This window comes from Arabidopsis thaliana, chromosome 4 (genome assembly GCF_000001735.4).
Source record: "Arabidopsis thaliana chromosome 4, partial sequence".
NCBI classification, from domain to species: Eukaryota; Viridiplantae; Streptophyta; class Magnoliopsida; order Brassicales; family Brassicaceae; genus Arabidopsis; species Arabidopsis thaliana.
The window spans coordinates 17,540,490-17,554,321 of record NC_003075.7 but is presented as its reverse complement, the minus strand read 5'-3'; the positions used below and the strand labels follow the sequence as shown (position 1 = coordinate 17,554,321).

At 37.1% G+C, this 13,832-nt stretch overlaps 5 protein-coding genes across 5 annotated transcripts; 3 read left to right on the top strand and 2 right to left on the bottom strand.

Moving 5' to 3' along the window:
- Positions 1 to 216: 216 nt before the first annotated feature.
- On the bottom strand, positions 217 to 1,012 carry AT4G37295 (uncharacterized protein). Its single transcript, NM_119893.2, has one exon. It carries the CDS (start codon positions 692 to 694, stop codon positions 434 to 436), a length of 261 nt encoding a protein of 86 aa, NP_568023.1. The 5' UTR covers positions 695 to 1,012; the 3' UTR covers positions 217 to 433.
- Positions 1,013 to 4,064: 3,052 nt separating this feature from the next.
- Positions 4,065 to 4,715, top strand: AT4G37290 (uncharacterized protein). The gene has a single exon (NM_119892.2). It carries the CDS (start codon positions 4,139 to 4,141, stop codon positions 4,391 to 4,393), a length of 255 nt encoding a protein of 84 aa, NP_568022.1. The 5' UTR covers positions 4,065 to 4,138; the 3' UTR covers positions 4,394 to 4,715.
- Positions 4,716 to 4,762: 47 nt separating this feature from the next.
- Positions 4,763 to 7,745, top strand: AT4G37280 (MRG family protein). The gene is made up of 11 exons (NM_119891.4): positions 4,763 to 5,100; positions 5,693 to 5,746; positions 5,856 to 5,869; positions 5,960 to 6,105; positions 6,209 to 6,244; positions 6,380 to 6,420; positions 6,603 to 6,704; positions 6,881 to 6,960; positions 7,052 to 7,221; positions 7,304 to 7,388; positions 7,481 to 7,745. Exons 1-11 carry the CDS (start codon positions 4,960 to 4,962, stop codon positions 7,572 to 7,574), a joined length of 963 nt encoding a protein of 320 aa, NP_568021.1. The 5' UTR covers positions 4,763 to 4,959; the 3' UTR covers positions 7,575 to 7,745.
- Positions 7,746 to 7,775: 30 nt separating this feature from the next.
- HMA1 (heavy metal atpase 1) lies at positions 7,776 to 12,551 on the top strand. Its single transcript, NM_119890.7, has 13 exons — positions 7,776 to 8,470; positions 8,570 to 8,720; positions 8,817 to 9,001; positions 9,132 to 9,278; positions 9,367 to 9,562; positions 9,722 to 9,834; positions 10,197 to 10,435; positions 10,854 to 10,959; positions 11,112 to 11,276; positions 11,424 to 11,640; positions 11,725 to 11,912; positions 11,996 to 12,082; positions 12,171 to 12,551. The coding sequence occupies exons 1-13, from the start codon at positions 7,970 to 7,972 to the stop codon at positions 12,333 to 12,335; spliced, it is 2,460 nt and encodes an 819-aa protein (NP_195444.1). The 5' UTR covers positions 7,776 to 7,969; the 3' UTR covers positions 12,336 to 12,551.
- On the bottom strand, positions 12,523 to 13,832 carry MYB73 (myb domain protein 73). The gene has a single exon (NM_119889.2). It carries the CDS (start codon positions 13,718 to 13,720, stop codon positions 12,758 to 12,760), a length of 963 nt encoding a protein of 320 aa, NP_195443.1. The 5' UTR covers positions 13,721 to 13,832; the 3' UTR covers positions 12,523 to 12,757.

Below are 13,832 nucleotides of genomic sequence, written 5' to 3'. Positions count from 1 at the left end.
CAATTATGTGGTAAAACATGAACTAATCAATGTCTTCTTTATAATTAATCATGTGGTATCAACCTTACCAAAAAGGAAAAGAGATAATCATGTGGCTGTATATCATTTAAGTTGCACCAGAATGGCCGATAACATATCTCCTCAATCTATATTATTGACTCATATACAATTTGCATGGTTGATGGCTTAACGTAGATCTCAAAATTGAAATTTGTTAAACTAAAATAAATATCGATTAATGGGCACGTACTATAAATTGGTGTTTATGAGAAGGAAACCGACTATTGTATGATCAAAGAATATCACCCTTCTAAACTTTACATGGATCTTTAGCGACTGAATAAATATAATAATCTATAAAAAATGAAAAATATGATTCTATGACCTGAGCTAAACAAATATCGAAGTATAATGTTTTGTTTGGGTTCGTATTTTAGTGACCAGCACCTCTCCTGCTCGGTCCTGAAGCCATTGTATGCATCCTCTCCCCGGCCGATGAGAGCCACCTTAGCTTCTTATAACCATGTATCACGACCCCTAATAAGTCTTCACTTCGTAAATCGACCCCATGAATTTTAGATTGATCGATTTCCTCCGTCGAACCACCAAGGAGAACTCTGCAATCCGCGGTTCTTGATTCCGAAAAGGCCGAGACCAAGAACATGACCGTAAAGATCAAGCCAACCGGTCTCATTTTTTGGTGTGGTTGTTCGGTTCTTGAGGTTTAGGGTTTAAGACAATGAATGTGTTTTGGTGATTGATAGAAAAGGAGTAACAAAGGAGGAAGTAAAGCTTTATATACAAGTGTCAAAAGATTCAAAGGTAGATGAAAAAGGATGGAGAGGAAGGAAGATAGGAGTTTTCATTAGAATTAAAGTAATATAAAAAAAAAAACTAAAAAAATTGTTAGGGAATATAAAATGGAATAAGGTGTAGAATTAGACCCTCGATACAAGGGGATGGTGCAGGCGAATTAGTAAAAAAGGACGGTCTCTAGCTTCCTTGGAAATGGACCTTTCGAAAAGTGTTAATTGTTTTTTTTGACTAGCTAAATGTTTTTCTTAATAGCTTTAAATCTAAAGTATTATAGTTTGATTGAGAATATATATATGTATTTTGTTTTTGTTTTTACTGCTTAAAATATGAATACAAAATTCTGGCACACTATTAAATTATGGGATTTGTTTATGGCTTAAGATACACAATATTCCAATGAATCAATCTTCCAAATGACAATTCAAGTTGTAGTTGGTAATTTAAAAATCCTGACTTTTTGTTAGTGGAGTTAGGCAGGACTATATATACCAATATTTTCGGTATATGGTTTCATGATCAAAAACATTTATACCGACAAGGAGTTTAGTAATCACCACGTAAACTTTGCAATTGCCAAATGAGCCAAATGAAAGTACTAGACTACAAGTCTACAACTATTTGATTTCATATTTCTATCATTTGAAGTTTTATGTCAAACTAATATTGTAGAATTTTTTTTGAGCGGAGGCTTTCTTATTACAATGACTTAAGTTGATTACTTGATTTAACTCTACGGTCGTGGATCATCGACTCGGTTTTAACCTTTAGAAACTGGAAGAGTACTGATGAAGGTAGGGCACGAATGCGTAGAAGTGACGTAGGAGGAGGTAAGAGAAATAAAGTACGTATTTGTTTCTCACACTTTCGCGAATAATTTGATCGGAATAAATTTGACCATACGAATCCTCGAGACTTGTTCTGCATAGTGCATAGGAGAACGTTTTCATTGTATTGATCGATTTTTTTTTTTCTTTTTCTAATTAAGTTTTGAAGATTTGTGAATGGTAAGAACTAATGCATGATTTTTAGTACTGTGCAAAGAAATAAATAAGAAACACAAAGATCAAACAATGAGTCCTAAGAAGTGGAATTTTTAAACCAAAATCATACTAAATCATAACTCAACGATAATTAATAAATGAAAACTCTAGAATTTTTCAAAAAACGAACAAAACATAATTGTCATGTTGGTTCGTGGGCATGAGAAAAAGAAGGGAGATAACATAGACAGACAAATTCGGTGGTACTCACACAAAATACTTGTATGGACGGACGGACTCTAACTCTGCTTCATAGTTGTCATGATAACAATATTGGCATCTATCTTCTTCCTCTTTTTCCTTTTTGTTTTTAAACGTCACTTCCCCCACATGTATGATGTACCCTCAATTTTATTTCATTATCAATCTTGCATCTTCGAATCTTTTTTAAAAAAAATCGAGTTTGCAGAACTAAATCCATAATTATTTCTAATTTCGATTTTTTAATGTGAAATATTTAGTGGTCAAATATGAATATAAGTACTGTTTATGGACGAACCATGTGAACATATCATGTTTTCGATATACAAATTATGATATTGCATTGTGCAGTCACAATTTGGTTCTTTTGAGATGTTATAGTTGTATACTACCTTAATCCCTAGAGATACATATCTGCTATTTGAATGGATTAAAGATTTGCTTTTATATAGATTTAAGTAAATAATTGAAATTCTTTTGTCCAAAGATATTTGTTCAAGAATTATATTAATTTCATGTAATTGGAAGGAATACAAAAGACTGGAATCTTGATAATGAATTTATTAATGCAGAATTTGATTCCATTATTAATGGACTACCACGTCCGAACTATACATAGTTAAACATTTTTTCTTCTTGTATTATTCTGGCGTGGTCTTACGCCACTTATAAACTATATTATTTTGGCCAAACCAATATTTATAAAATCGAAATAAAACATTAAACCGGGTTTTAAGTACTTTGTTTGTATTATTCAATAATTGGTTATTAAACTAAGTTAATAATTTCAAAATAGTGATTTCACCTTAAAATATGGGAAAGAGTTTCCTGATGCTCTGGAATTTGGTTTCTTTGTCTTATACTCTAACTGCGGATAAAAAGGAGCGATTTTGCTATAAAAAGGAACAGTTTGAGATGATATTACACTTTATTCCGGTAAATTATTTGGCTACCATCAATAATATATTCTTCAAAACTATCAATCTTCCTTTTTTTTTAGAAAATAAATAAATTTCATCACAACTCTGTTTGAAAAATCGTTTATGAACTTGAGACGGAAAAATTATCATAATTCAACGTCATATAGCAGCAAGAGTTGAAATAAAAATTAATGGTTTTGTCTTTTCATAGGATAGATTTCTTATTTCTACCTAACAAAAACTAAAATTTGGATGTTGAATTTTGAGTAGTATAAAGTTTGGTTGTTCAATGTTTTTTGCAAGAAAAATCACGTGAGAAGGAACTATTTTTGGTCGTGCAAGAAAAATAACACCAAAGTGTTTGAACTTTTGAAGCATTGATGATTAGGTTTGGTGTATCTAACAATATTATAAAACAAACACATGAGATCCGACTCATAGTCAATTTAGCTTATGTCACTCCTTAAATCAGCTGGTTTAACCGAACCAGAAACCCTAACCAAATTTTTAAAAAAAATTCAAGTTATCTGATTTTAAATTTATTTTCTATATATAAAAAATTTGGCTGAAAGTTGAAACGAAACCAAAGCTAGAGATGTACATTTTCTAGTAAAGTAAAATAAAGTAAACAAATTCAATCTGAAACCAACAATATACCATAATATACTTACGAAAACCAAATCTAAACCGGCTAACGATATATGTGAGTGTGACTTTATATACGTTGCGAGTTTGAAATTCAAGCATTATTTTTGGTCTACACAACTACAAATCTACCTTAATATTTAGCTGCCGTCTGCTCCAAACAATGAAACTTCATGTTTGGTCTACGATATTAAATTCTTTATTTCTAATATTCAATTCCTTATCCTTTTCTTCATTGATGGCTTTCACTATTTTGTGTTCAATAAATACACACAAAATTGAATGCTCAAGAAACAAGTTGGTATTTTCCCAGGAAGCAGCATACTAACTAATTTCAATGATCACATTCTTTTCAATTCAAACTTAGTCAAGAATAAAAATTCAAACTTTGCATCTCCACGAACACTACTATATAGTCACATTCTCAACTCACAAAACACTCACAACAAAATTCATTATCTGCCAAAGAGAAAGAAAACCATATTTTTTATAAACAGAGTTAAATTGTTCTTAAACATGATGATGAACAAAAACGTTCTGAGTTCGATTCTGTTCTTCATGTTGATTGGTTCGGTTCTTGTCGAGAGTCGTCCGCTTGGTCTAACAAAGACCGAGGAGAAGTTCGTGGCTAGTTTATTCGATGGCTTATCACTTGGTTCGATCAAAGACTCAGGTCCAAGTCCAGGCGAGGGTCATAAGGTCGTGGACAGGAAGGATACGTTTCGATTTGTTAAGCACTCAGGTCCAAGCCCAAGCGGACCGGGCCACTAATGTTTCAATCTTTAGTTCAAACCGGGCCGGTTAAAGTGCCCATACCCATCTAGGTCGAGAAAATTATTTCATTTTTTTGTTCCAGTTTCATTAGTGGAAAATATTATACATGTCTCATGTTTCTGATCGATACATAGGAAGAAGAATGGCAAAAACAATAATTATTGTCTCATTTTTCTATATTTAGGATTATTGTTTTGTTAGTGAAATAAAGTTACTTGAAAAGTATACAAATAAAATGTATTAATCAATTTTTTTATATTTATTTGAATGTAATAATAGTTAATAAACATCAGTGTCCAAAGTGAAATATGAGTCCAACTGCTCAACGACCAATAAAGGCATAAATTTTTTTAAAAAGACAATGCTTTATAAATGGGCGACGAGTATATTTAAAAGGTTTAAGAGATTTAATCGAACTATTGTGAAAGTTAAGGGACTCAATTGAAAAACTATTCGCAACGATTCAGTCATTCAGCAGTTGTCGTAGATTCATTTATCTAGACGGTTAAAGGGGTGCCTTGTGATGTGAAGATCTTTGCCTCTCGCTCTCGCTTTCGGTGACAATGGGAAGCTCGTCGAAGGAAGAGACGGCGAGTGACGGAGATACGGCGAGCGGTGGCGCCTCACCGTCCAACGACGGCAGACTCTTCTCGGAGGGCGAGCGTGTTCTCGCTTACCATGGTCCTCGCGTCTACGGAGCCAAGGCAAATAAAAAACCTCTCTCTCTCTCTCTCTTTCTCTGTGCATCGTCAGATGTTCGCATAATTTGAATTCTAGAGATTATCTTGTTCGTGTTAATTTAGCAATTCTTGTATTTCACGTGGGTTTTGGTTGTATCCGACTACGGAATTAACTGGTTTCATTGAATTGAGATCTCTCTGCTAGATTTGGCTTAGGGGTTTCTTGGTAGATTTCGGTTTCAAGTTACGACGATCCGAAAGATGAACCCATTGAGATTGGATTCGAGTTTTCTTTTTTTGGTAATGGATTCATGTAGCATTAGAGCTTTTTAGATTGGAATGATCATAAATGCTTAGTCGTAATAGATGCAAAAGAATAATTCACTTGCCGTTGGAGCAAGGAATTCAATAAATTACTCGGAAAATAGGGCAAGCTAATCTACTTGCATGTTTATTTTTTCAATCATATATTATATAGGTCACTGGATTGAGTCTCATTCATATCAAATGTGTGTCGTTGTTATGCTAAATCTTCATAGTTTTGAAAAAAATCTGTTATTGCATAGTGTTTTCAGTGTGTGGGCAGACCTGATAGATTATTGACATTCCATTACAGGTTCAAAAGGTCGAGCTTCGGAAAAAGGAGTGGAAATACTTTGTGCACTATCTTGTGAGGCCTCCTTCTTCTGAGCTATTATAGTTTCATTATCCTGTTTCATGTACTAGCTATTTTCATTTTGGTTTGCAGTAATAAGTGATACAGCGATCTTTGTCTGCAGGGTTGGAACAAAAAGTGAGTATCTCTCTCTGCTCTCATGTCGATTCTGGTTTATGTAGCAAAATCAGTAGATTGGGACCCATGACATGATTGTCTTGCCAACAGTTGGGATGAATGGGTTAGTGCGGATAGATTGTTGAAACATACCGAGGAGAATCTTGTCAAACAGAAAGCTCTAGACAAAAAGCAAGGAGTTGAAAAAGGTACCAAGTCTGGCCGTTCCGCTCAGACAAAAACTAGAAGCTCTGCAGGTGAGTTGTTGCCTCCACATTGACCATGCTGAGAGTACATGATACATATTTTGGTCATCCAGGCTAAGAAACTAACTATTTCTTTCTGATCTTGCACTTGCAGACACAAAGGCTGATAAAGATGACACCAAGACCAATGGTAGGCAACATATTAATTTACGCTCCCTTTGTAGTTCAGGGTTCTCCCAACAATTTCCAAGGAAATGATTTGGTAGACTGGGTGCAACTTAAATTATTTAAGCTGGTGTATAGATGATTACATTTTCTGTTGCAGCTGCAAAAGGGAAGAAACGAAAGCACGAGTCAGGCAATGAGGTCAGGCTTGCAAAAACTTAGAGATGTATTTGGTTCATACCTGTTAGGTCTTTGTTAAGATTATATTTTACAGTACAATAGATGGCTGATGTGTTGTTATGCATATACACACATACGAAAAGGGTCAATTTTTCAGGTCTTCTAATATCGATAAGGTTTTTGTTTTCATTTGTAATCTATAGAAGGATAATGTAACGGCGGAGAAGCTAATGAAGATCCAAATTCCCGCATCACTTAAAAAGCAACTCACTGACGACTGGGAGTATATTGCGCAGAAGGACAAGGTATCATCAATTTTCTCTATTTTGTGCACATACTTTTAGCACTATTAGAATTGTTATTGAATCAGCTAGACTTGAAAGTTAAGAGACATAAGTGTGTATTTGTAGTCGAATGAATTGTGTATACCAAAGTGAAGGGAAATTGATGTTTGGTAATCTGTCTTCAAATGATTATATAGGTTGTGAAACTTCCTCGTTCACCTAACGTCGATGAGATATTGTCCAAGTACCTTGAATTCAAAACCAAGAAGGATGGAATGTGAGTCTTTTACTCGAACACAGAGTTTGATATATTTGAATCTTTTCCGAAATCCAACGATACAAAATTTTGTGTTTCTGTTTTTGTGCAGGGTAACTGATTCGGTCGCTGAAATATTGAAAGGCATAAGGAGTTATTTCGACAAGGCATTGCCAGTGATGCTCCTATATAAGAAAGAGAGGCGACAATACCAAGAATCAATCGTGGATGATACTTCACCTTCAACTGTTTATGGCGCCGAGCATTTGCTCCGTCTCTTTGGTAAAATCTCATTAAGTTCTTATTTGGACAGTAAAATTCGATGTTCTGAAATTTTATTTTTGCTTTTTTTAAAAATCTGCAGTCAAGTTGCCAGATCTTTTTTCATATGTAAACATGGAAGAAGAAACATGGAGTCGCATGCAACAAACATTATCAGACTTCCTCAAGTATATATCTAATCTCTCTGTTTCATCACTACCATTTTGATTTCTCGGTTTTAACGGTTAAATTCACAATTTCTGGAAAAAAATCTTTACAGGTTTATTCAGAAGAATCAGAGCACTTTCTTGCTACCATCAGCATATGATTCTGATAAGGTTTCAGATGGTAAAGGCAAAGGAAAAGACGACTGACATCTCCAGGAAAAAAATATTGTTGTAATTTAGAATTCCTTCATTTTTCTGATGAATTCATAATTGTAAGATTTGCAGCTGAATATGAAATATTTTACAGGCCTTTGAAGTTAACTATTTGGTTCATGTAAATTTCTTTAAGTGGTCAATAAAACATCCGGAACAATGGAACCTTGGTTGGTAGAAGGCAACAAAAAAAATGGAAAAAATAAAAAAGTGTATGAGATGAGATTATTTATGTGGCTAATGTCATCGGAATAATTACATTGGTTCTCCTTCTCTGTTATTATTCTTTCATCTTTTTCACCAAGACGAACGACTCTTACACGCAGAGTTCGCGAGATCAGAATCAATGGTGGCATGAAAAACGACGCTTGAGCTCAAATTCGTCGACCATGGAACCTGCAACTCTTACTCGTTCTTCCTCTCTTACTAGATTCCCTTATCGTCGTGGTTTATCCACTCTCCGACTCGCTCGAGTCAACTCGTTCTCAATTCTTCCACCTAAAACTCTTCTCCGTCAAAAACCGCTTCGTATCTCTGCTTCCCTTAATCTTCCACCACGGTCGATTCGTCTACGTGCTGTCGAAGATCACCATCACGATCATCATCACGATGACGAGCAAGATCATCACAACCACCATCATCATCACCATCAACACGGATGCTGTTCTGTGGAATTGAAAGCGGAGAGTAAGCCTCAGAAGATGTTGTTCGGATTCGCTAAAGCTATCGGATGGGTTAGATTGGCCAATTACCTCAGAGAGCATCTTCATCTTTGCTGCTCCGCCGCTGCAATGTTCCTCGCTGCCGCCGTCTGTCCTTACCTTGCTCCTGAACCTTACATTAAGTCTCTTCAGAACGCATTCATGATTGTTGGTTTTCCTCTTGTTGGAGTAAGGTTTTCTATAGCCTTCTCTATAAAGCTCCTTGCTAGTTTTATAATTTAGCCAGATGATTTAGTAATTTAGCTTTATGGTCATCGATGTTGTTAGGTTTCAGCATCTCTCGACGCACTTATGGATATAGCTGGAGGAAAAGTGAACATCCATGTCTTGATGGCACTTGCGGCTTTTGCATCTGTGTTTATGGGAAATGCTTTGGAAGGAGGATTGCTTCTAGCTATGTTCAATCTTGCTCATATTGGTTAGAACTTGACCTTAATAAGGATTAGGGATATGTCATTGTTAATGTTTATCATGACGGAGAGGTTTGAGCTTTTGTCTTGTCATTTTTCTGCAGCTGAGGAGTTCTTTACTAGTCGATCAATGGTGGATGTCAAAGAATTGAAAGAGAGTAATCCAGATTCTGCATTGTTGATCGAAGTACACAATGGCAATGTTCCAAATATATCTGATTTGTCATACAAAAGCGTTCCTGTGCACAGCGTAGAAGTTGGATCCTATGTTTTGGTTGGAACTGGTGAGGTCTGTGAAACTTTTCTATTTGCTTTCATTACTTGAATTTCTTAAACATGTGACCCTGTATGTCATTAGTTTAGTTTTAGCAGGGTTACAATTGCAGCTGTTAAGTAATGGAATTTTTTTTTCCATTTAGATTGTGCCTGTAGATTGCGAAGTCTATCAAGGTAGTGCTACAATTACAATTGAGCACTTGACTGGGGAAGTCAAGCCGTTGGAGGCAAAAGCTGGAGATAGAGTGCCTGGTGGTGCAAGAAATTTGGATGGCAGAATGATTGTAAAGGTATTTTTTATCCTATTCTCATTGCTTTGGCTTGTCTCTTTATTTGAAATCCTCATGCTTATCTCAATCCATGGAATTTCTAAATCAGGCTACAAAGGCATGGAATGATTCGACGCTTAACAAGATTGTACAGCTGACCGAGGAAGCACATTCTAATAAACCCAAACTTCAGAGATGGCTGGATGAGTTTGGCGAGAATTACAGCAAGGTTGTCGTTGTTTTGTCACTTGCAATTGCCTTCCTAGGTCCATTTTTGTTCAAGTGGCCTTTTCTCAGCACCGCAGGTAAGATGTCAGGATCAAGTTCTCCCTTCTTAACATTACCATAAATCATTGTTGATGTGACAAACTATTCTTGTTGTTTAATAAGATATATCACCATTTGGACAATTGATAAGAGTGGAAAATTGATTGGCTTACTTTCATTGCTTGTTAATGATGCAGCATGTAGAGGATCTGTTTACAGAGCATTGGGACTTATGGTGGCCGCATCACCATGTGCTCTGGCCGTAGCTCCATTGGCTTATGCTACTGCTATTAGTTCCTGTGCAAGAAAGGTATTGTTCAAGTACTCTACGTGATCACCAAGTGTATGTTAGCTTTCTTGGCGTTGTGATGTTTTGCAGAATTGCACTTTTGAGCATTGGTTTGTATATGTTCTCTTGTAGCAAATTAAGCTTTATAAGCTAAATAATCTTATGTGCATCAAATGTCAATGGTGAGGAATGAATGGTGCATATGCAACAACATCGTCTTATCTATGAAGACCACCATATTTCAACTAACTATTTGATATCATTTTCCTTTTGTCCAAATCCAGTTGAAAACATGGTTTATTTTCTTTTTCCTTTTTTTTTGCTATGTAAAGGTAGTATCTTCACGTGTAAGTGTGTAACCCCACCGTGTGTAACTATTATAGGGAATATTGCTGAAAGGTGCACAGGTTCTAGATGCTCTTGCGTCTTGCCATACTATTGCTTTTGACAAAACTGGTACCTTAACAACCGGCGGCCTTACTTGTAAAGCAATTGAACCCATTTATGGGCACCAAGGAGGAACTAATTCAAGTGTAATAACTTGCTGCATTCCAAATTGTGAAAAAGAAGCTCTTGCAGTTGCGGCTGCCATGGAGAAGGGCACCACGCATCCTATTGGAAGGTATTGCTTGTTTAGCATCAATTACTAGTATAAAACTTAATTACCACAAACTCTAAAACCATGCAAGTTGTGACCTATGTGCATCCCATCATCACATAGTTAGTACTGTGGCGCGTCTATAACTCATGGGAAATAAGTTATCTTGTTGGATGGTACATTCATTTCAGGAGATATGTTGACGTAAAGAATTTTAGTCCTACATCTAGAACTTATTCTTATTTCTAGTTCATTACCACAATCGGATGAAAGGAAGGGGAAAAAGCAAATTTGAACGCTATGAAGCTCTCTATCTCTGGTTTTTACACTGGTTTTTACACTGGTTTATTAGTTTAAATGATGCTTGGTCTGGTAAGAGATTGAGACTGAAGAGTACTATAGGTCTTTTCTGCTGTTTCTGACACATTTCATCTTGCTGCAGAGCTGTTGTAGATCACAGTGTGGGTAAGGATCTTCCTTCTATTTTTGTTGAAAGCTTCGAATATTTTCCTGGTAGAGGCCTTACTGCTACTGTCAACGGTGTTAAGGTGAGACTCAGTTATTTACTAGATTCTTATATATATCCATTTATCTACCAGATTTTATAGTGTATAGCTGTGGGTGATGTGTGTACATCTCTGGCTTTCATTCTTAATATATATGATGTTGTCTCTCACCACATTTTTTGGTTTTGTAATAGACAGTAGCTGAAGAGAGTAGATTACGAAAAGCATCACTTGGTTCTATAGAGTTCATTACCTCACTTTTCAAATCTGAAGATGAATCTAAACAGATCAAGGATGCTGTAAACGCGTCTTCGTACGGAAAGGACTTCGTTCATGCTGCTCTTTCTGTTGATCAAAAGGTATACTACGACTACTTCTTTAGCTGGTCTAAAAACCTCTTTCCTACTTCACAGTCTGTGATTTTCATCTCTCATCTGACCATTTATTAGTCCATAAAAACCTCTGTAACACTGAAATTTATGAGCCTTGCAACTAAATTTTGTCAGGTAACATTGATTCACCTCGAAGATCAGCCTCGTCCAGGGGTGTCAGGAGTTATAGCAGAACTTAAAAGCTGGGCCAGACTCCGAGTAATGATGTTAACTGGGGACCATGATTCAAGTGCTTGGAGAGTTGCAAACGCAGTGGGTATTACCGAAGTCTACTGCAACCTAAAGCCAGAGGATAAGTTAAATCATGTAAAGAACATTGCTCGGGAAGCAGGTGATCATTCATTACTCTCGCCATAGTTCCCAATCAAAAACATCTATCAAGAGACTGAGAATTTAGAGTTGTGATTTTTGCTAGGTGGAGGTTTAATTATGGTAGGAGAAGGGATTAATGATGCTCCAGCTCTAGCAGCTGCAACAGTGGGGATTGTTCTTGCTCAACGAGCGAGTGCCACTGCGATTGCCGTTGCTGACATCTTACTGCTTCGAGACAACATCACCGGTGTTCCGTTCTGTGTCGCTAAATCCCGCCAGACAACATCATTGGTAGATAAAACATAAAAGTCTTTGTTCTTAACCAGTTTCAGATGTTAGATTGCCTGATTTAACAAGAATGTATCATGTTGCAGGTCAAGCAAAACGTAGCTCTTGCATTAACATCGATATTCTTGGCCGCTCTTCCTTCAGTTTTAGGGTTTGTCCCATTGTGGTTGACGGTACGTAAGCTAATACCCACTACAAGCTTTTGTTATCCATCATTTACCCGAGAGACAAAACCGCTAACCTGCATTTTTGTGATCATAGGTACTTCTACATGAAGGCGGGACTCTTCTGGTGTGTCTAAACTCAGTACGTGGTCTAAACGATCCATCATGGTCGTGGAAACAAGACATAGTTCATCTAATCAACAAGTTACGCTCACAAGAACCAACCAGTAGCAGCAGCAACAGTTTAAGCTCTGCACATTAGGGGGTAACTTGCTGTTCTTTGTCTAATTCTGCAAAAGCAAGACACTGTGAATTGTATGATCGCTTATGAAACATCAAAATCGTATATATGTTTCGTTTCGACTGGTTTCTTCAGGTCATATATTATGTCACGTGAGATTATATTTACTACTTTTAGTTTATGTTTGTTTCCTCGTAACAAACCCATAGAATAAAAGTTTGAGAAGTGTTTTTGACTTTTCTTCTTCAAGTTTGTGTAAATTGTTAATAAATGATCTTGCTTTGCTTTTAATTGAATCACGAAAGAAGATCATATGATGATGATAACAAAACATTTTTTGATTTCGCTTCCTCCTTTCGTCGTCTCTACTACTGGCTCTATACATGAAAAGCCTGAAACTTTTATTTTCCCGAGAAACAGAGGGAAAACTTGTTCTTATCACTCTACTCCATCTTCCCAATTCCGATTTGGTTCACTATAAACTCTCTAAACCCAACACGACGGCTGTTTACACTTTGTGGCATACACGAACCGCCACCTCCGCCGCCAGAACTACTACCACCGACGTTTCCTCGCTGTAAATCCGCCATGTAACTCCTCACCTCCGTCCTTATCATCTCCTGAACCACCGTCATGAACTCACCACCGAATCCACCAGATATCCCCTTCGCTTCTTCTTCTTCTACTTCCACTTGCTCTTCCTTTCTAACCGGAAACAGCTCCGCCGTATAACCACCGTCCATAACCGTATTCTGGTTAAGTTGAACCGGCTCGTTGACTCGAACCGTCTCGTCAGTCCAAGGAAGAGACAAACTAAGATAAGTTGGAGGATCTTCACCAGACGATGACGCTGTAACCTCAGATCTAACCGTTGGTTTAAACACGTGTGCACCACCACTAGATTGCTCGCTGACGTCAGATCCCGATGGACTTCCGGGACTCATATACAAGCCAGTCGAGACACCACCACCACCACTCGCCGTACGTTTCAACGGTTGCTCTTCTCCTAAATTACCATCATACCCTCCATTACCACCAAAATCACAACTTTGCCCTTCGACGCTGCATTTTCGCTTCAGCGTCGAGTTCCAATGATTCTTGATAGCGTTATCGGTTCGTCCATTGAGAAGACGAGAGATCGTAGCCCACTTGTTACCAAACCGAGCGTGAGCTCGAATAATCGTCTCGTCTTCTTCCTGCGAAAAAGCACGGTGCTCTACCTCCGGAGATAGCTGGTTACACCACCGGAGACGACAAGATTTGCCGGAACGTCCAGGGATTGATTTGCTAATCAAAGACCAGTTCCTCGGACCATGTTTCTGAACAAGCCTCTGCAACAGATCATCTTCTTCTGGACTCCATGGACCTTTAATCCTCTCCATATTCTTACGGGTCGGGTTTGACATCGCCGGATCTTTTTATCGGATTGTTCTTTTTTTTTCTTCTAACGCGTCCTCTTTTTTTTTGGTCGTTACAGTTTTTTTTTTTGTGTGTGTTGGGAAGAAAAGCTTTTTGGTT

What these genes read in the sequence shown, in the direction of transcription:
- AT4G37295 (NM_119893.2), bottom strand. Translation starts at nt 694, where the DNA reads ATGAGACCGGTTGGCTTGATCTTTACGGTCATGTTCTTGGTCTCGGCC.
- HMA1 (NM_119890.7), top strand. Translation starts at nt 7,970, where the DNA reads ATGGAACCTGCAACTCTTACTCGTTCTTCCTCTCTTACTAGATTCCCT. An exon ending in GCCTTTTCTCAGCACCGCAG is followed by an intron (nt 9,563 to 9,721) that starts GTAAGATGTCAG and finishes TTAATGATGCAG; the next exon opens with CATGTAGAGGATCTGTTTAC. An exon ending in ACCACGCATCCTATTGGAAG is followed by an intron (nt 10,436 to 10,853) that starts GTATTGCTTGTT and finishes ATCTTGCTGCAG; the next exon opens with AGCTGTTGTAGATCACAGTG.
- MYB73 (NM_119889.2), bottom strand. Translation starts at nt 13,720, where the DNA reads ATGTCAAACCCGACCCGTAAGAATATGGAGAGGATTAAAGGTCCATGG.
- AT4G37280 (NM_119891.4), top strand. Translation starts at nt 4,960, where the DNA reads ATGGGAAGCTCGTCGAAGGAAGAGACGGCGAGTGACGGAGATACGGCG. An exon ending in AGCACGAGTCAGGCAATGAG is followed by an intron (nt 6,421 to 6,602) that starts GTCAGGCTTGCA and finishes TGTAATCTATAG; the next exon opens with AAGGATAATGTAACGGCGGA. An exon ending in ACATTATCAGACTTCCTCAA is followed by an intron (nt 7,389 to 7,480) that starts GTATATATCTAA and finishes AAATCTTTACAG; the next exon opens with GTTTATTCAGAAGAATCAGA.
- AT4G37290 (NM_119892.2), top strand. Translation starts at nt 4,139, where the DNA reads ATGATGATGAACAAAAACGTTCTGAGTTCGATTCTGTTCTTCATGTTG.